Source organism: Cherax quadricarinatus, chromosome 17 (genome assembly GCF_038502225.1).
Source record: "Cherax quadricarinatus isolate ZL_2023a chromosome 17, ASM3850222v1, whole genome shotgun sequence".
Taxonomy (NCBI): domain Eukaryota; kingdom Metazoa; phylum Arthropoda; class Malacostraca; order Decapoda; family Parastacidae; genus Cherax; species Cherax quadricarinatus.
In genome coordinates this window covers 4,249,601-4,270,984 of record NC_091308.1, presented here as the reverse complement: position 1 = coordinate 4,270,984, position 21,384 = coordinate 4,249,601, and the positions used below count along the sequence as shown (strand labels likewise).

General features: G+C 38.7%; 1 protein-coding gene across 6 annotated transcripts; it reads right to left on the bottom strand.

The window, feature by feature from the left end:
* Positions 1-3,784: 3,784 nt before the first annotated feature.
* On the bottom strand, positions 3,785-20,196 carry Ing5 (inhibitor of growth protein 5). Of its 6 annotated transcripts, none has more exons than XM_070085729.1 (6): positions 19,966-20,196; positions 17,136-17,230; positions 11,745-11,888; positions 10,228-10,339; positions 8,944-9,209; positions 3,785-6,502 (listed from the first exon to the last, which is right to left on the bottom strand). In XM_070085729.1, exons 1-6 carry the CDS (start codon positions 19,970-19,972, stop codon positions 6,401-6,403), a joined length of 726 nt encoding a protein of 241 aa, XP_069941830.1. In that variant the 5' UTR covers positions 19,973-20,196; the 3' UTR covers positions 3,785-6,400. The 6 variants fall into 6 exon arrangements, with proteins under 6 accessions (XP_069941830.1, XP_069941828.1, XP_069941829.1 ...); XM_070085727.1 differs by lacking the exon at positions 19,966-20,196 and adding an exon at positions 19,232-19,867; XM_070085728.1 differs by lacking the exon at positions 19,966-20,196 and adding an exon at positions 19,304-19,852.
* Positions 20,197-21,384: the final 1,188 nt, after the last annotated feature.

Here is a 21,384-nt window from a genome sequence, read left to right as displayed (position 1 = left end):
ATTATACAGCGCCTGGGGGGGGATGTGGAAGGCATTCAGGCTTAATTCGGGGAACTGGAGCACAGATCCAATTCCCTAAATCAAGAGCCCCTCACCAACATCAAGGAACCTTCCTTGAGGGGCGTATCTCATGGAGAGGTGCCCTATTCCACTCTGTGAGAATTGTCAGGTTCCAGTTTCTGTTAGCCACCTTCTGTTGGACTGCCCACTCTATCAATGAGCACGCAGAATTTACCTCCAACGCCGTCACCGCTCAACTTCCCTTACTCTAAATTCCCTTCTTGCTGATGGACCCTATTTTAACCCAGACTCTCTCACTGACTTTGACAGCAGCTAATTTACTGCACAAACTCTGAAGATGATGCCTCTAGTACTCCTCATGGCCCTTTCTGCCTCAGTCTCCGCTGTATAGTCCTTGTGGCTTAGCGCTTCTTTTTGATTATAATAATTATAATTTGCCTCAGTCTCTTGCTACCCTCCACCCCTACACTATACACTGCCCCACTGCACTCCATGACCTAATAATCATCCCTCTCCCTCTTGCTACCCATTACCTGCATCCTTCCCAGCCTGGCAGCTCTGTATGACCCTTGTAGGTTTAGCGCTTCTTTTTTATTATAATAATATATGCTGTTGACTTTTATCCTACATACAGTCTTAGTATTACTATTATTATTATAATCAAAACCAAGCGCTAAACCTACAAGGTTCATGCAGCACTGTACATACAATCTTAACCCTTTCACTGTCGGTCCCGTTGTATCACGGCTTTGAAGCTGTGATACAACGGGACCGTAGTGTGACGCCATGAGCTCAGCTCACTCAGCTAAGCTGTGAACAATAATTTGGGCCTAGATATGAGGGAATGGGTCTGTACAGTAAGTGTGCCCCATATAAAAATATCTTGCAGTACGCAGTGCATAATGAGAAAAAAAAGTGACGGTGTTTTTAGTTTAAAACAGTGACTTTGAGGTGTATTTTTGTATGGTTGTATCCTGGGTTTCTTGGTCACATTTGATAGAATGGAAGATATATTACAGAAATAAAGATGATTTTTGATTAATTTCAGGACTGAAAGTAGCTTGAAATTGAGCTCAAATTAGCAGAAACATTCAATTTTTACCAATACTATTCTAGATTACACAAATGACGTCACTTTTCCAATACACATCCAACTGGCCAGACTTATGCACATTTAGAAATGCACTGACATTATTTATACAATTATTACAATCATGCAGTAGTCTGCATAACATTAAATCTTCTATTTTTTTGTGTGAATTCAAAATGAAAGCAAGCGTAATATAAGAGGGGCCTGGAAACATGACTAAAGAACAGAGGAAATGTTTATTAAGTGTCAGGAATGTCTACATTGTTTATTCTGGACCCAATTTTCAAATTGACAATTGCTGAATTTTGTATGAGATTGGCCAAATTGCCAATTTCTGATCACTTTATTGGGTAGTTGAAATAGGTAAATGGGCAGTTTCTTGTACTTGATCAATAGAATAGAAGTAATACTAGTGAAATAGCTATAAGTTTGGTGGACTGGAACAATGGAATTTGTCATAATTAGAGCACAATGTGGGAGAAATCGCCTATGCATAAATGTTGCCAAGACTGCTAACTTTATGAAAGCGTAATTCCATAAGTTTTTCATCAAATTTCGTACTTTTGGTTTCATTACCTTCGGAAAAAGATTCTATCATTTCACGAGATATTTTTTTTTAAATTCTTCGATACTGAGAGTAAGTTTGAGAGCAGGAGTTTTGACAGTGAAAGTGGTTAAATGCAGCCTCTCCTCACTTAGCGACGTACTCGTTTACCAATGACTCAGACTTACGACGGGCTTTCTGACCAGTATGCATACCTAAATAATGTATATTAGAGATGATTTCTTCTGTTTATTACAATATACAGAACACTACTGTATAAACATTTAAAAATATACCAGAAATGTTATAAATGGTGCAAAGCTGACATTAAAACAATATCAAAGATGGTTGACACAAACCCACTACCATTATAGTATGCTCCTCACTTTGCGACGAATTCGTTTACCTGTCTTAGGAACGTAACTCCGTCGTTAAGTGAGGAGAGGCTGTATATCAGTCAAAACATATTTAAAACTTTTAAAACATATCCAACAATGTGAACTCTAATGATGAACAGTAGTATCTAGTCTGGAGAGGAAAGCAATAGAGAAAGAGGTACACTGGGTCCCCATAATGAGTTTAACCAAGGCCTAGGCTAAATGGAGGTCTTATCTGCCAGCTCATCAGAAAAAATTTAACAAAATCTTGTGAAGATTTAACTTGCTAAGGCACTTAGCATTGAGAGAGGCTTTGACATTTCTGTAAGAGATAATAATCTGAGTAGACCTAGGATTTCTGAAGATCTGATAAATCAGAAAATTTTTATAATAAAAAAAAAGAAGTGCTAAACCTACAAGGGTCATACAGCGCAGATGAATCAGAATAGAAGATCCATACAGTAACAGCAGGCAATGCAAAATGACAGAATGTTCTGAAAATTATAAAATGCAGTGTAGACAGAGAACATAAGTCAGGGTCCAGTGGGAAGTATACCAATGCATCAGATGGACAACGTGGCCACCAGCTGTGTTCAAACAGGCATTATTATTATTATTATGATTATAATCCAAACTAAGTGTTAAACCCACCAGGGTCATACAGTGCTGTCAAAAGGGCATAAGCCATAACAGTTGCATACCAAGATAACCAGAAACCAAGGGGAGAAATTTCAGAAAGCCCATAGGAAACAAGGAGGAACTTGTTGGGTTTAAAATAATAGTTGTCAGTGAAACAAACCGTGGTACAAGTGGAGCTTGAACTCCCGTCAAGCAAGTTGTAAAACTCCAGGCCACTGTGTTATTACAGTTATGTGAGTCATGATGATGGCTTTGAGAGAACTTGAGCTAGTTTGTCACAGCCACCCTGGTGGGAGATTCACTTGTAAAAGCTTGCATTTGTGGTCACAGTGGGACCCATACTAACCTCATTATGGCGTGTAAATATACCTAATCAGATGAATCTTACTGTAGCAAGGTGGCCCAGTGACATATGCACTGGGCTGGAGTTTTATGACTCTCTTGCCATGAGTTCGAGCCCCACCCATACTGTGGTTTGTTTTGTCGTATTATTACGAGTTTGTGAGTCAGTTGTCAGTGACTTACACAGACAAAAAAAAAGATGTATATTGGTCAATATAATATAGAAGCATAGGAAGAACTCCCTGTTGGCCACAAGACCAGGCCTGAGATAGGATGTGATACTGCCATATAGTGTCATAAGGGAAGTGGGAGGTAATCAAGATTCAGTTCAAGGAATTGGAGAGTAATTACAATTCTTCAGTGCAGTATTGTATGACCCTCATGGGTTTAGCACTTCTTTTTTATTATAAGATAATCCAATTCTTCAGATCAAGAGCCCTTCACCAGCATCAAGGCACCTCTCTTCAAGGGATGTTTTTTTTTTTTACCATGTTGGCCATCTCTCATCAAGGCAGGGTGACCCAGAAAAGAAACACTTTCACCATCATTCGCACAATATCATCGTCTTTGCAGAGGCACCCAGATATGACAGTTGAGATGTCACTCCAATCAGCCAATATTCCAAACCCCTCCTTAAAAGTGCAGACAATGTACTTCCCACTTCCAGGACTCAAGTCCGGCAAAATGGTTTCCCTGAATCCCTTCACATAATATTACCCTGCTTGCATAAGTATTTAAAAAAAATACTATATAAGGATATAAAAAAAAATGTAAAAGACCATACTTTACTCCATAAAAATAAATGAGCAATAATTTTCTCCATTCTGTACTTCCATTTTTCTTGAGATCATGAATAAAATGGAATGATGCAGAGTGCTTTGGAAGCCTCACCAAGTTCTTAATATATTTCATTTTTTATAATTCTAGTTTTCTAAAATACAGAACAGTGTATATGTATGTATGATTAAGCCAAATGGCTTCTGAAATGTAGTGGAAGGTTACATGCATAAATCTATAAATTTAGTAAAATGTGTTTATAATATTTCTAATATAGACAGCAAATACTTTAGTCTTTTTTTAAAATTAATTAAGAATAAAATGTCTAGAACTTGGATAGTTACCCTGCACCCAAACACATACTTAAGACTTCCTGACTAAATCTATCTGACACATACAAACACATTTTTATCATTTCTTTCATTTAAAATTTTATATAATTTTTATAACATTTCCATGGTAATATTTCTTCAGTATATAAAGCTTGTATGTTTGTTAGAAGAGTTGAACAAACACATTAAGTAATCAACAGTTTTCAATTTCTTAAGTGACTGCTCTGGAAAATTAAAAATAAATAATATATACATCAATGTTCTAGTTCTACAGAAGAGTTCTGAAACAATCATTCAAGAAATAAAGTGAGATACTAACATGGAAACTAATCAATGAATTCAATAAAATATTAATATGAAAAAATGTCTGCCCCGAGAAACAGCATCATGCAAGTGTTTTTGACTATCAGCTCACCATCACACTTGCCTATACAGTGGACCCCCGCATACCGTACGCATCGCATACCGTACAATCCGCATACCGGACGCTTTGATCGCAAAAATTTTGCCTCGCATACCACCCAAAAACCCGCTCACTGCCCTTCGTCCGAGACGCGTCCAATGTGCGGCCTGAGCCACGCTCACATGTTCCGCCGGTGGCATTGTTTATCAGCCAGCCTCCGCGGTAACATCCAAGCATACAGTCGGAACATTTCGTATTATTAGTGTTTTTGGTGATTTTTTCTGGAAAATAAGTGACCATGGGCCCCAAGAAAGCTTCTAGTGCCAACCCTACAGCAATAAGGGTGAGAATTACTATAGAGATGAAGAAAAAGATCATTGATAAGTATGAAAGTGGAGTGCGTGTCTCCGAGCTGGCCAGGTTGTATAATAAACCCCAATCAACCATCGCTACTATTGGTGGTACAGCTGCTGCTGCTGCTGTACTGTCAGCTGCTGCTGCACTGTCAGCTGCTGCTGCTGTTGTACCACCGTCAGCTGCTGCTGCTGTTGTACCACCGTCAGCTGCTGCTGCTGCTGTAGTACCGTCTGCTGCTGCTGTAGCATCGTCTGCTGCTGCTGTAGCATCGTCTGCTGCTGCTGTAGCATCGTCTGCTGCTGCTGTAGCATCGTCTGTTGCTGCTGTAGCATCGTCTGCTGCTGCTGTAGCATCGTCTGCTGCTGTTGTAGCATCGTCTGCTGCTGCTGTAGCATCGTCTGTTGCTGCTGTAGCATCGTCTGCTGCTGCTGTAGCATCGTCTGTTGCTGCTGTAGCATCGTCTGCTGCTGCTGTAGCATCGTCTGTTGCTGCTGTAGCATCGTCTGCTGCTGCTGTAGCATCGTCTGTTGCTGCTGTAGCATCGTCTGCTGCTGCTGTAGCATCGTCTGTTGCTGCTGTAGCATCGTCTGTTGCTGCTGTACCACTGTCAGCTGCTGCTGCTGCTGTAGCACCGTTGTTGGTGTGGCTTATTGAGAATACCAAGAAACAATTAACCCCAGAGGATTTGCCACCCAGGATAACCCAAAAAAGTCAGTGTCATCGAAGACTGTCTAACTTATTTCCATTGGGGTCCTTAATCTTGTCTCCCAGGATGCAACCCACACCAGTCGACTAACACCCAGGTGAACAGGGAAAAATGCCTGGAACTAGTGCTCATATTGGTGAATTTAAAGCCAGCAAAGGTTGGTTTGAGAGATTTAAGAATCGTAGTGGCATACACAGTGTGATAAGGCCTGTTCTGGAAGAAAATGCCAAACAGGACCTACAGTACTCAGGAGGAAAAGGCACTCCCAGGACACAGTGTCTCATCAGTCATTGCTGCATCTTCAATAAAGGTAAGTGTCATTTATTCTTCATTTAGTAGAGTAGTACATGCACAATATATATTGTGCATGTACTACTCTACTATTGTGCATGTATCCTTCTCTTTGTGTGTAGGAAAATGTATATTTCATGTGGTAAAATTTTTTTTTTCATACTTTTGGGTGTCTTGCACGGATTAATTTGATTTCCATTATTTCTTATGGGGAAAATTCATTCGCATACCGAACATTTCGCATAACAACCAGCCCTCTTGCACGGATTAAGGTCGATATGCGGGGGTCCACTGTATATGTAAACATGCTGTACAAAAGGAATAGAATAGTAAAAAAAAAAAAAAATTTCATGAGATACTTTCAGCACATTATAATAAAAAAAAAGTCTATTCTAACAAAATTTTTGTATTTTGTTCATAATTCATATATAATCCTCACCAGCTATATACCTATGTAACAAATAACATTAATCAAATATTCTCTGAAAAAATAGAACATCATACAAATAATATATATAATATTACTTCTTCTTTCTTTCTGTTGAGCACTTTGGACAGTACCACTTTCCCTTTGGTTTTGTAGTCAAGCCCACACAGGCAAAATGGAACCACTCGATGGGACACTGAAACAGAAACATTCAATATTAGTTATAAGAGAAAGATTTAATAAGACATGACTTACATCAGGTTTCTTTCTTTGAGTCACCCCTATTTTAGTGAGAAACTGCTGAAGTTTGGGTCACCCTGCCTCGGCAGGAAATGGCCGACGTGTTAAAAAAAAAAAGTACAGTGGAACCTCGGTGTACGACCAGCACCCTCCTCGACCAAAGCTCAGCACTCAACCAAGCAAATACGACCTGCCAGAAGTTCGCTGTAAACTATTTCGTGTTTCTTTGCATTTTTTTTTTTTTGTATCATTTGTATAAACAAGTCACCATGGGGCCTACGACAATTAGTGATAACAGCCAACCAAACAGAAAATTGGTTGGGAAGAACTTGTTTGATACTCAAACGGAGTAGCACTTGAACAGCCTTCTGGAATGAATTAAGGTTGCATACAAAGGTTCCAGTGTATTAGTATATTCACAAAAAATTGCTAAACTCATATGGGTCATTCAGCATTATGAATATAAGAGTAATGTGAAATTTAAAAAATAGGAATATAGCATTTCATTCTAGGTTTAGCAATACATGCTCCGAGAAAGGAAGAGAAACAACAGAAGGGGCTTGTAAATTTGCAACAGTAGACTAGTTTTCATCTGAAGTGCTTCACTAAAATAAAAATTTATGAATCAGCACACTGTATTTTCCAAAGTCACATTTAATTAAACAAATCACTTAACTTTTCATGAATTGTCGTTGGTTTAGAAAGACACGTAAGCAATGAATTCTCGTAAACCGAAACATCAGTGCCATGAACGTAATGATTTAAAATTCAAGGAGTACAATATCAAACTTGGGATTCCACTTAGGAGACTCACAAGCAACCAAACATATCACTAGGATATTTGCTATTAAAAAATTTACTTAAGAAATGCACTATTAAGATATGGCTTCCTATCACTTATTGTATTGTTTAGCTGTAATAAGCAAAAACCTGTTGGTGTTATAAAGTAATGAGATTGATGAAAAAGGAAATAACCTGAAGATGTTTAAAAATCAAACATGGCATCTTTGTCTATGGGTTGTGCTTGGGAGACAGTTGCCTCCCAGGCACAATCACAAAATTCCTCAACCACATGAAGTGGCCAAGCTTCAGAGGAACCTCACTAAGTAGTGACCCAGCATAGAGAAGCCCCTGCTAGGCAGTGACCCTACTACATAAAATAACCTGGTCTCATGGGTACTCCACCACAAAACAATCCAGCTTTGCAGATACCCCATCATGTAGTGACTTGGCTTCAGATGGACCCCATCATATATTGACCTAGCTTCAAAGAGACCCCACCACAAAATAACCAAGCTTCAGAGGGACCCCCCACCACAAAATGACTTGGCTTCAGAGGCCCCCATCACATAAACTGATCCAGTTTCAGGAGGGGTCCCCACCACATAAAAGACCCAACTTCAGAGAGACCCCACCACACAATACCTCAGCTTCAGACGGGATCCTTCTGAAGCTAGGTCATGTAAAGTAGCCTAGCTTCAGAGGGACCCTCACCACCTAGTGACCCAGCTTAGGCAAACAGTTTTTCAACATCTAAGGCAAAATAGTTTCTCAACATCTAAACAAACTAAACTGCCCCACTGAATACCAGGGCTGTTATCAAAATTTTTATCTGCATAAATCAGTTTATTCTCCATGGGGAAGTGGAACAGAATTCTTCCTCCATAAGCCATGCGTGTCCTAAGAGGCGACTAAAAAGCCAGGAGCAAGGGTAAAGTAACCCCTTCTCCTGTATAAATTACTGAATTTAAAAAGAGAAACTTTCGTCTTTCTTTTTGGGCCACCCTGCCTTGGTGGGATACGGCCAGTTTGTTGAAAAAAACAAAATCAGTTTATAGATTTTGGATAACTTTAAAATAGGTTGTAACTTTGTTAGAAAAAATTCAGGAAATTATAGACCAAACATCAATATCATCCTAGCAGTTAAGATGAAAAAGTTCTTCAACATGTAAACCTGACATGAGTGAATTTTGGAGAAGATTCATGTTCAAGCATGACAGCAAATCTGGGCCACTTGCTTTGGCCAGTGAATCCTAAGAACTATTACAATATTGGCTGATGCCTGGCTATTACATACATTAGGTACGAAACAATGTCAGAAGAATTAATCACACCCACTTCTCTACCATGTGCTCAACGGTTTTGAACAATTAAAAAAAGTACCCATAAGTTTCTGTTATTTTACTATGTATCAAACAACTAGTTACAGAAAACATTATCCAAACATCATGGGCACTAATGCTCATACATCAAACAATTTCGTTTAAATGATCCTAGTGAAGATTAACATTTATAAATCAAACATATGCCACAGAAATCATCCATCAGCTCATATGAGATAACCAAAAGGATAAAAGGCTGATTATACATGATAAATATCACTGACAATATACTTACATCCATTTTATCACAGGCAATCATCTCCCCATAGGATACCTGATGGCATAAGCAGTATGTAGGTTCATTAGGATCTACTGGCATATCCAAAACATCAGAAGGATGTGCAATTGACAAGCCAGGAAGAACAGATGCAATTGCAGAATCTGTTTCAAGTTTTTTCTTTTGTTTCTTGCGTCCTGTTTTTGGCGCTTGTTCTTCTTCATCAGACAGGTTCCCGCCTTTCCTCTTATTTTTACCCTTTTCTTCTTTTTTCTTTCTTCCCTCTGTAAACAAATTAACCATTTAAGTTTTCTGTATCACAAGAGCAACAGTAAATAATAGTGAAAGTGCAATAATAATAACTAATAATAATAATGATAATAAAATAAAATTAATGAAGTGGAAACTATATTTTTAAGCAAATAAATTTAAACACAAATACAAGTACATACTGCATAATACTTAAAGTCAATACTATGACCTAAAAAATTACCAACTACCTCACAATTTCCAGAGAAAATTTAAACAAGGGACTTTATAATGACCTGAAACAGACTGAAATATATTTAAAAGTTCTCAAACACTGACTTTTGTTATTGATTACTTATTTATCTACTTCAGGCTCAGAAAATCTACCAATAGAATTGCAGCAGAAATTTTTATTTAATGAGACTTAGATCAGTGTTCACAAGGTGTCATGCGAAATACTGATCAACCAAGTACTAGTATGCTAGTATATACAGTTTATTCTCCCAGTTCTGTGATACCTTATGTAGTATTGTAAAATACTAATATTTATTTATTTTAAGTATGTATTTAGTATTGGAATAAAATTGAAGTACTAGTATGTTGTTAATCAAGACATTTGCATTTTCTAATGACAACTCCTGCTCAGTACTGGTGTAACGTTAGGTTAAATTTTGTATGGTTAACATAAAATTTATTCAGGTTCATTACATAGTTTTACATTTATATACTGTAATATAATAATACATTAATTATTAACTATAAACTATCCTCATTTCTTCTTCCTTAACATACAAAATAAAACTGTTAATGTATCTTTCAATGACATGCATGTAGTCTATATTACAAATTCTGATCCATCTTCATAATATGGAAAGGGTTGCTTTTATTTTTATTAGTGTTTTGGCCATTTATTTAACTAAGAATTACTGCATTTATTACTGTGCTCTGTTTACTGTAAAGATTTTGTCTTACAAACATTAAGTGACTTCTATTTCTTTACTGTGGCACTAATCTGCAATAATGTTATAGCTGTCAGAGCAACATGCAACTTACTTTTCTTACTGTTTGTTTCCTCTTCTTTTTTATTATTATTGAGAGCTTTCTCCTTAATTTCCGCTTCAAACTTTGCAAGGTCCGAGTCTAATCTACGTATGTGTTTGTCGACCTGTAAAAAATAAGGTGAGATTACTCAGATTCTCTGAGAATAATTTGTTAATAGTGTATGATTCTTTTGGTCACCTTACCTTACCTTGGAGGAAAAAAGTTGTAAAAATAAAATAATGAAGTCAAGCAGGTCTTGATATGGGACACATACACCTAGGAAATTGACACAGTTATTTTTTGCTGATGATACTGTGCTTATGGGAGATTCTAAAGAAAAATTGCGAAGGTTAGTAGATGAGTCTGGGAATGTGTGTAAAGGTAGAAAGTTGAAAGTGAACATAGAAAAGAGTAAGGTGATGAGGGTATCAAATGATTTAGATAAAGAAAAATTGGATATCAAATTGGGGAGGAGGAGTATGGAAGAAGTGAATGTTTTCAGATACTTGGGAGTTGACGTGTCGGCAGATGGATTTATGAAGGATGAGGTTAATCATAGAATTGATGAGGAAGAATTGATGAGGAAAAAAAGGTGAGTGGTGCGTTGAGGTATATGTGGAGTCAAAAAACGTTATCTATGGAGGCAAAGAAGGGAATGTATGAAAGTATAGTAGTACCAGCACTCTTATATGGGTGTGAAGCTTGGGTGGTAAATGCAGCAGCGAGGAAACAGTTGGAGGCAGTGGAGATGTCCTGTCTAAGGGCAATGTGTGGTGTAAATATTATGCAGAAAATTCGGAGTGTGGAAATTAGGAAAAGGTGTGGAGTTAATAAAAGTATTAGTCAGAGGGCAGAAGAAGGGTTGTTGAGGTGGTTTGGTCATTTAGAGAGAATGGATCAAAGTAGAATGACATGGAAAGCATATAAATCTATAGGGGAAGGAAGGCGGGGTAGGGGTCGTCCTCGAAGGAGTTGGAGAGAGGGGGTAAAGGAGGTTTTGTGGGCGAGGGGCTTGGACTTCCAGCAGGCGTACGTGAGCGTGTTAGATAGGAGTGAATGGAGACGAATGGTACTTGGGACCTGACGATCTGTTGGAGTGTGAGCAGGGTAATATTTAGTGAAGGGATTCAGGGAAACCGGTTATTTTCATATAGTCGGGCTTGAGTCCTGGAAATGGGAAGTGCAATGCCTGCACTTTAAAGGAGGGGTTTGGGATATTGGCAGTTTAGAGGGATATGTTGTGTATCTTTATACGTATATGCTTATTAACTGTTGTATTCTGAGCACCTCTGGAAAAACAGTGATAATGTGTGAGTGTGGTGAAAGTGTTGAATGATGATGAAAGTATTTTCGTTTTGGGGATTTTCTTTCTTTTTTTGGGTCACCCTGCCTCGGTGGGAGACAGCCGACTTGTTGAAAAAAAAAAAAAAAACCTAGGAAACAAAATGGGCACTTTATGCTTATTACAGTAACTCACGGCATATTATGCAAAATTGATCAAATGTTTTAAACTGTTAAAAGGAACTTACTAATTCATACGTCTGAATAGCTAGCTGAACTTTATCATCACTGTATTCCTTCGCTCGATTAAACATTTTCTGGATCTTGCTCATCTGCTCTGACCGCTTCTCAGGACTCAGGCCTTTTACTGTACTCAGGTATTCATCAGAGATCTGGAGGTATAAGATTATATGTATAATATAATGAAAATCTTTAACTGAAGTATAAATTAGATATTCAATTTATGCATGTGTATGATTTTTTTTTTCAGTTTCATATATGTATCTGTACTGTGTATCCAGGGCCGGATTACCGCATAGGCAAACGAGGCATTTGCCTAGAGCCCCGCGCATTTGGGGGCCCCGCGGTCCAAGGGGTTCAGGGGCTCATCCAAGACTGCGCACATGGTGCAAGTGCAAAGGGGTCCCTACCTAAAAAGTTCAAGTGTTTGGAGAGTAAAATTGATTTTTAAAAATTAATCAAAACAAAAATAAATAATGAAATAAAATATAATAAAAATAAATAAACCTAACCATAGATGGCAACACTCAACACGCCTTTGTTTACATCAGAACAGCTGTGTTTTCCCGCTAATGGGCGAGTATGGGAGATTCCTCTCCAATTTTCTGTAGTAATTACATGTTATCTAGACTTGTACTGTGACAAATTAACTGAAGTGTTGTTGATAGACATTGATGTGTATGGATAAATGTTTGTTTTCGCCTTTAAATGTTAAGGGAGGTACCTGATAGGGTTACTTGACCAGTAAAGACGCATGGACCAGTAAAGATGCATTTTTGGTAAAAAAACTATAAAGAAAAACCTAAAAATGCAAACTGACTTCCGTTTGTAGGTTTTAAAAGCACTTTGTCCTGTCTTTAAGTCTTTATCATTTCAGTAACAGATCTCAATTGATTGATGTTCTACATCACTTCCGTCGCAAATGCTTAGTTTTCAAGTTGCAACGGAAGTGATGTAGAACATCAATTAATTTACTACATATTTCCCCAGAAACACAAAAGCCACATCAGAAAATTGTTGGTTGGGTGAAACTGAAAATTGTCCCTGCATTCTTTAATTCTCATGTCCTTATCTATGGTGGTAGGCCATATATCATGCAAAACATAATGATTAGTTTAGTTATGAAAATGGTAATATAAATACCATTGTGCATTGTTCTTGGACTCAGTATGATTTCTGTTTAAGTAAATTGGAGATCAAGGAGGATGAATTAGTAAAATATTCGTAGCCCAAATCACTAACCTAATCTATGGTAAAAGTTCTGTATATGACTCCTTTCTGGTAACGTTTTGAATTTTTAGATGAGCAGCCAGAGGAAAAGGGGCTACAAGGGCCATATCCCCCAATTGACAGAAAATTTTTTTTAATAATAATTAAGAAATTAATAATAATTGATAATGAAAAATTTGTATTTGCATGATTACAGACAGTGATACATCCTCATTATGGCATCTCGTGAACGTGATGTTGGACGTTCTTATGCGAGTGGGTCACAGAAAAGAAAGAAGAAAATTCAAGAAGAACAGAAAAAGAAAGATGTAGGAAGCTGCAGAAAGATCACAGACATGCTCACGAAAACAGTTTCTGACGTTACCAGTACAGTTGAATCTGCAGATATGTCAGATCATACAGGAAGCCCTCCCTCCATTATTTCTCAGCCGGCATCTACTTCTTTTGTGTCTCCTCTCAATGTCTCAACGGACATTTCATCCACAGGATTTGTCTTAAAAGATCCTGCCTCATGGCCAAATGTAATCCCAGATTCTCTACGTAATGCTTTCATTGCAGAAAACTTCAGTCAAACTCTGAACATTGACTTTAGGAAATCAGCAAGGATTTATGATGATGGAAGTCGTCGTTGTTTAAAGTCATCTATGTTTTATAGGAAGCTTGCAAATTCAGAAACTGTGAAAAGATCATGGATGGTATACTCTGAAAGCTCAGGAAAAGTGTACTGTTCAGCATGCAAGCTATTTTCTACCAAAGAAAATACCTTCACGCAGGGGTTCAATGACTGGAAAAATTCCAAGCGTTTCGAGGAACATGAAAACAGTACCACTCACAGGAGCTACATTTTAGCCAGTGTATTTCGTGCACAGAAAAAAGGCTTATTGGATTCTCATTTGGAAAATCAAACTGAAAAAGAGCGCACTTATTGGAGAAAAGTTCTAGAAAGAGTTGTTGCTGTTGTAAAATTCTTAGCTCTAAGAGGACTTGCTTTCCGTGGAGAAAATGAGGTTTTTGGTTCGGAAAACAATGGCAATTTCCTAGGGATCATAGAACTGTTAGCACAATTCGATCCATTCTTAGCAAATCATGTGTCACGCCTTGGGAATGCAGGAAGAGGCACTGTATCTTACATGTCATTTACTATATGCAATGAATTTATTGAACTAATGACTAAGAAGGTCCTCAATAACATCATAGCAGCTGTGAAAACTGCAAAATACTTTGCAATAAGTGTAGATTCAACACCAGATATTTCACATACAGATCAATTGACATTCATTGTTCGCTTTGTCGACTCCAGTGGTAAGCCTGTAGAGCGCTTTATAAAATTCATTCCTCTTTCAGGCCATGATGGAGAAACAATGATGAATGTAGTACTGGATACTCTGCTTGAACATGATCTCTCTATTATGGATTGCCGTGGCCAGAGCTACGACAATGCAAGTAACATGTCGGGTAAATATAATGGATTGCAAGCCCGTATCAAGCAAATCAACCCACTTGCTGAATATGTGCCCTGCTCAGCACATTCTCTTAATCTTGTTGGGTCATGTGCTGCGGAGTGTTGTGTCGCTGCAGTTTCATTTTTTGGACTTTTACAAGCACTCTTTAATTTTTTCTCTGCTTCAACACATCGGTGGAGTATACTCAAGTCAACCATTCATGGAGATGTCATCAAATCATTATCAACAACAAGGTGGTCAGCGCAGCATGATGCAACACATGCTTTGAAAGACAGCTTTGCTGAAATACGTTCTGCTTTGATCCAAATAGCAGAGGATGAAGACCAGACAGCAACTACAAGAAGCGAAGCAGCCAGCTTAGCATCAAAATTGGAAGATTTTGAATTGGCCTTACTCTGTGTGCTTTGGGACTGTATACTGGAACGGTTAAATGCCACGAACAAGACACTTCAGAAAATTTAAATTGAAATGGCTACTTGTGCTAACCTCTATGCAGGCTTAGTGGAATTTGTAAACTCACTTCGCAATGATGAAGCTTTTGAAATGTTTGAAGAGAAAGCTAAACTGCTGGTGAAAGACTACAGTTACCGGGCTGATCATCAGCGGTCAAGGAAGAGGAAACACAATTTTGAAGAGCCAGACAATGAAATTGTGTTGCTACCAAGGCAGAAATGTAAGACAGCTACATACTTCGTCATTCTGGATTCACTGATTACAGAATTGGTGAAAAGAAAATAAATCTAGCAGAATCTCAATGACAAGTTTGGATTTCTGTTCAAAATTACTACTATGCCAGATGCAGAATTGAGAGAAGCTGCATTAAAGTTGCAACAACACCTTTCAGCAGATGTTCAGGATGCATTTGTTGAAGAAATAGTTCATTTTTCTGGGTATATGAATCAGATTAAAGCTCCACCTGAAAAATGTGCGCCCTCAGCTTCTTTGAAACATTTAAGAAATGCAGGTCTCTCAGAAACCTTCCCTAATGTTGACATAGTGTATCGCCTTTACCTAACATTTCCAGCTACTAACTGTGAAATAGAACGTTCATTTTCTGTTTTGAAAAAGAGTGAAAAACCAGCTCCGTTCAACAATGAGACAAGACAAATTGTGTAACCTAGCCTTGTTGACCATTGAGTCTGATCTAACAAGAAATATTGATTTTCAGAATATAATTGATGATTTTGCCAATATGAAATCCAGAAAAAAGTTTATTTAAGAAGTGCCTGTGAATATAAACAATTCTTTACTTTCTTGAGTTTATATGATTTGATAGTCTTATGCATGATGCAATGATAACAATAATGGTCAGTGATTTATAAAGGGAATAATAGTGCTGTAGTGGTTATGCTGAATATAATAGGTACATGGTCACTACTTTAATAGCCTAATCTAGTAATACTATGCTGTCTTGAGTTTATTCTCTTTAGAATGCATGATTTAACAAGATAGTTATAATGGCTGTTGGTAAATGGTTTTGGTTGTCTTGATGTACTTTCCCTATTAAATTTAATCTAAATAGCCAGAATGTATTCAATTAGACCTTAAACAGGCTCACACCGACCCCCCCCCCCGAAGCTGGAAGGGGTCACTTCGCTTACCTGTAACTCAAAGGGACCCCACCAATCTGAATAGCCTAGGGCCCGGAGACTTCTTAATCCAGCCCTGTGTGTATCACACAAATCAAAATACAATTTATCTCTTTGATATTAGAAAATGCAAATGTTTGGATTAACATCATACTAGTGCTTTAATTTTATTCCAATACTAAATACAGTGGAACCTCAGTTTTCGTATGATTTGGTTTTCGACGACTTTTTCTGTCAAAATTTTGTCCCAGTTTTTGTATCATCACCTCAGTTTTTGTAGAGTTGACGAGTCCATACTGAACGCATCCACCTGCCCACCGCATCACTCGGCCACTCAAGCGCCGAGAGACGCAGTCTGCCTTTGTTTATCATTGAGTGAGCATCAACCCGCGCATTCAGCCGAAACATTTCATAATAATCTATTATTTTTTGTGCTTGTTCATTGAGTGCAACTGCTAAATAAGCCACCATGGGGCCAAAGAAAGTTGAGAGTGCCAGCCCTTTGATAATGGTGAGAAACATGATGGTTGGATGTGTGGCCAGGATGTGGAAGAGTTGGTGGACAACCACAGGGAAGAGCTAACCACTGAAGAGCTGCAACACCTTCAACTGGAACAGCAACAGATCACAGCTGAGGAATTGCTTCAGAGCACATGTGCAAAGTGGAGTGAGTTGCAAAGTTTTGTGGAGAAATATCACCCTAATAAAGCTGTTGCAAGCCATGTCTGCAAAATGTTCATTGACTATGCCTTGTCAAGCTGGTCCTAGTGCCAGTAAAAGACAAAGAAGGGAAGTAACCCCGGCTAGGGCCTTGATACCTAAGTCCTTATGGAAGGGGATTTCCCCTCCAAAACCTATAGTTATTCTCTATAAAATGTATTTTTTTGTTAATATTTTTGGGTGTCTGGAACAGATTAATTTGATTTACATTATTTCTTATGGAAAATATTGCTTCAGTTTTCATACAATTTGGTTTCGTCAGACTTTCTGGAATGAATTAATCACGAAAACCGAGGTTCCACTGTATTTGTAATAAATAAATATTAATATTCTACAATGCTACATAAGGTATTAGAGAACTAGGAGAATAAACTGTATATACTAGCATACTACTCACCTGATCAATATTTCGCATGACATCTTGTGAACGCTGATCTAAATCTCTCATTAAATTAAAATTCCGCTGCAATTCTGTTGGTAGATTTTCTAAGCCTGAAGTAGATAAATATGTAATCAATAACAAAATTCAGTATTTACAGCTACTCAATATTTTATTACAAATTACTGATAATGATTATATACTGCACCCTTTCTTACAGCTAAATTATCATTGAACAAATGTGTAAAGGAGTCATATCCGAAAAACAGATCCTCATAATTAAAATTGTACCATACAAATTAAATATGATTAAAGTACTGACATGTAGAAACATAAGTACAGAAGCTCAGAACATTGGGTGAAATATTAATTGACAAGGGTATCCATGGAGAAGTGGAGAAGAATTCTTCCTCCATAAGCCATGCATGTCGTAAGAGGTGACAAATACACAGGGAGCAAGTGGCTAGTAACCCCTTCTCCTAAATAAATTATTAAATTTAATAAGAAACACTTTTGCTTTTCTTTTCAGGTCACCCTACCTCAGTAGGATATGGCCGGTTTGCTAAAAAAAAAAAAAAGATATGCAAAACCAGAACAAGCCTAGATAACCTTTCTACCTGAAACTGACATGTAAGGTATGAAAGATATATGTAAATGAATCCTGGTGAAACTATTTCTACTGGTTATGTAATCTCAGAATTTACCTTTTATTAGGCTATAATTTACAGTATAGTATGAGAGAGATGCCATTAGTAACTGGCTAATAATAATTACTTCATATATGTGAAGAATCAAATTCATGGGTCAATTAACACAAGGCAAGTTGATAGCATGATCTTTCATCTGCTTACCAACTGGATACTTGCTGAATATATAAATAGTACATCATTCATGTTACACTTATCTCCAGTGACATTATCAGGAAAGAGACTATAAAAGATAGCTAAATCTACTAAGATAATCAAGAGAAAGAATTTCTACTGTTCAGTACTGGTGTAGTATTAGGCTAGGTTTCGTATGGCTAAGATAAAATTCATTCAGGTTTGTTACATATAGTGTTACAAATTATTATGGATTTATATGCTCTAAAATAATATATTCTGAATGTGAAAAATGTTTACCACATCTGAGCTTTACATAACCTTCTGCTGTGTTAGAATGTCATGCCTTGGTCTAATATTACAGCACAAACTGGAGTTTAGATGGTGATATGGGAGGAATTATTATTATTATAATCACAAAGAAGTGCTGAACCCATTGAGATCATACAGCTCATGGGGAATGGCAGATAAAATTTTGTTCAGATTTTTAACCCCTTAGGGATAGCCACCCAGGATAACCCAAGCAAGTCAGTGTATCTTATTTTCACTGGGGTCCTTAAATCTTGTCCCCCAGGATGCTACCCACACCAGTCGACTAACACCCAGGTAAACTTTCCCAGCAGTCACAACACTACTGTGACTACCATCACATTAACATCTTAACAGTAAATAATGTTTTGCTAGGAATTGCTCAGAACGAATTTTCATTTTTCTTTGCTGAAGATATACTGTGTAGATGTCACTGCAAATTATTATTATAATCAAGGGGAAGCGCTAAACCCGGAGGATTATACAGCGCCTGGGGGGGATGTGGAAGGCATTCAGGCTTAATTCGGGGAACTGGAGCACAGATCCAATTCCCTAAATCAAGAGCCCCTCACCAACATCAAGGAACCTTCCTTGAGGGGTGTCACTACAAAGATCATGAGAAAAGTGAAATATTTTTGCAAGAATGACTCAAACTGAAAATGAGTTATATTTAGTGTGTTACTTAGGTGCCGTTACAATAAAGAATATTTCAGTGAAACATTTGGAGCAAGAACAAGCTACATATGAAAGCACTTTGCGGCAGATTTGAGCAGCTCAGCTGGCAACTTTTGGCAGAGAGCCACATATAATTACCATCATACTGTGACATGACCATACCAGCCCCAGCTTACCCTAAGCTTAGCTTACAAATACAGCTTACACAGCGAATGATAGGTACTGGAGTATGCATTTCCCGCGCAAACACTTAATACTTAGTTACTGTTTATGTCCTGGACAGACAGAATAAAAAACCTAAATCAGCACCAAGTGATAAATGTCCACTAGTGACATTGAATGAGGGAGTCGGGGAGAGAGGCGGGAAAATGCCCATCTTACTCTCCAGGTACTGCTCCAGGTGGAGGCCCGTCGCCATTTTGAACACTTGGTGAAATGTTTTGGTCGGTGATGACGTCACTAAGCTGGCGTCTCGTTGCCATAGTTACTATTGGTGACGTCACTGAGCATCTCGTTGCTATGCTGACGTCACTAAGTTGGTTTCTCGTTGTCACGGTGACCATTGATGACGTCACTGCCCTAGCATCTCGTTACCATGGTGATTAGGTAGTGACGTCACTAGATCGGCGTCTTGTTGTCATGGTGACCATTGGTGACGTCACAGAGCCGGCGTCTCGTTGTCATGGTAATCATCGGTGACGTCACAGAGTCGGCGTCTCGTTGTCATGGTAACCATCCACCACTCTTCTCGGCGTCCCGATTCTAACAAAGGCAGTGCTCGTTATTTGAGTTTGGTCTGCTTTTTTCTTCGTCTTTCACGCAATGGAATACTCATTTTTCCTGCGTCATTTGCTAGAAAATTGCGTCGTCTGAGAGTTAAAAAATCACACACTTTTGGTGAGCTTCAGTAAAGACACGTAATTATGCGGATACGAGAGGGACGCTCTCAACACAGAATGCAGCGTCCCCGTCCAAAACTAAACCTCAGCTCAGTTAATACTGAGGCTCATAAAGTACAATGTACGTCAAAGTTACTGACTTACTTTCCATGGTCAGCAAGGGCACAGTCGTGGCACTCCGTCCCGAGATAAAGGCAAAAGTTGATGGGTTGTTTTCATGGAGGAAGATAGGCAGGGTCCAGGAGTCACTTCCTCCACGGGAGAAAAATGAGGTATACTGGACTGCCTCGCCTAGCAAACGTTGCCCTGGCTGGCTTGGTCGACAGCTGCCGTGTGCGTGTTCCCACTCCCTACATCACCCCCGCCCATGCACGCTCTTCTCGCTATATTTAAGGTCCTTCCCTCACCCCCCACCCCACCACCGCCGCCCCTAAACTTGGCGTAGGTATTGCTAAACCGGCGTAACCTTACTACTGTCTTAAACAAACCAAGACTAATGCAGTACATGGACCGTTTACTGTACTCCACAACCTCCATTGTTCACAGTCTTATATAATAGCACCTCGGTGAGATTTCCTTCATTTACACTTACCATATATGCCCTAAAAGTTGGATTGTGGTACAATTTTTCGAGTATTATTTAACATTTTAATTATTATTGTTATTAAATATCCATGAAATGCTTACTTGACTAGAACCTAATTTCCTAATTACAATGAGGCATTTGTGATTTATTTAGAAGGTAACATAATAGGTACAGGAAAGAGCTTATATGTAAATACAAACAATATGTACACCAGTAAAGACTTAACAAAATTGTATATGAATTTCCTGCTCCAACATCCATCAGGGATGTATTGATTATGCCGCTACTGCACTCGGCACAAATATTTAATAGTGTTACAGCCATTGATGTTACCACCACCACCACCACCACCACCACCACCTACGCCGCCACCACCACCACCACCACCACCTACGCCACCACCACCACCACCACCACCACCACCGCCACCACCACCTACGCCGCCACCACCACCACCACCTCCGCCGCCACCACCACCTACGCCACCACCACCACCACCTACGCCACCACCTACGTCACCACCACCACCACCACCTACGCCACCACACCACCTACGCCACCACCACCACCACCTACGCCACCACCTACGTCACCACCACCACCACCACCTACGCCACCACCACCACCTACGCCACCACCACCACCACCACCTATGCCACCTGGCTGGCATAGATGGTCGGTGGCTTGTCATATGTCACTTACAATTTTAGAAAGTTACAAATACCAACCTTCAATAAGCCTGCTAAGAGCCATATTTTTCTGTTTTCTTGACATTCCTGTCCGTGCAGTATGTGCAGTTAATTTCGTATTTGCAATTAAATATCTATTTCGTTCCATCCTCTTAAAATTCCCAAACCATTTCACGAGCCCTTCCTCAGCCCTCTGAAATATATTTTTAGTAACCCGCCAAACTTTCTTCTAATTTCCTTGCTCCGAACTCTCTGTATAATATTAACACCACAGATCGCTTCTAAAAG

What these genes read in the sequence shown, in the direction of transcription:
- Ing5 (XM_070085727.1), bottom strand. Translation starts at nt 19,340, where the DNA reads ATGGCGACGGGCCTCCACCTGGAGCAGTACCTGGAGAGTAAGATGGGC. An exon ending in TCATGCGAAATATTGATCAG is followed by an intron (nt 11,889 to 17,135) that starts GTGAGTAGTATG and finishes TTATACCTCCAG; the next exon opens with ATCTCTGATGAATACCTGAG. An exon ending in CTATTCAGACGTATGAATTA is followed by an intron (nt 10,340 to 11,744) that starts GTAAGTTCCTTT and finishes TATTTTTTACAG; the next exon opens with GTCGACAAACACATACGTAG.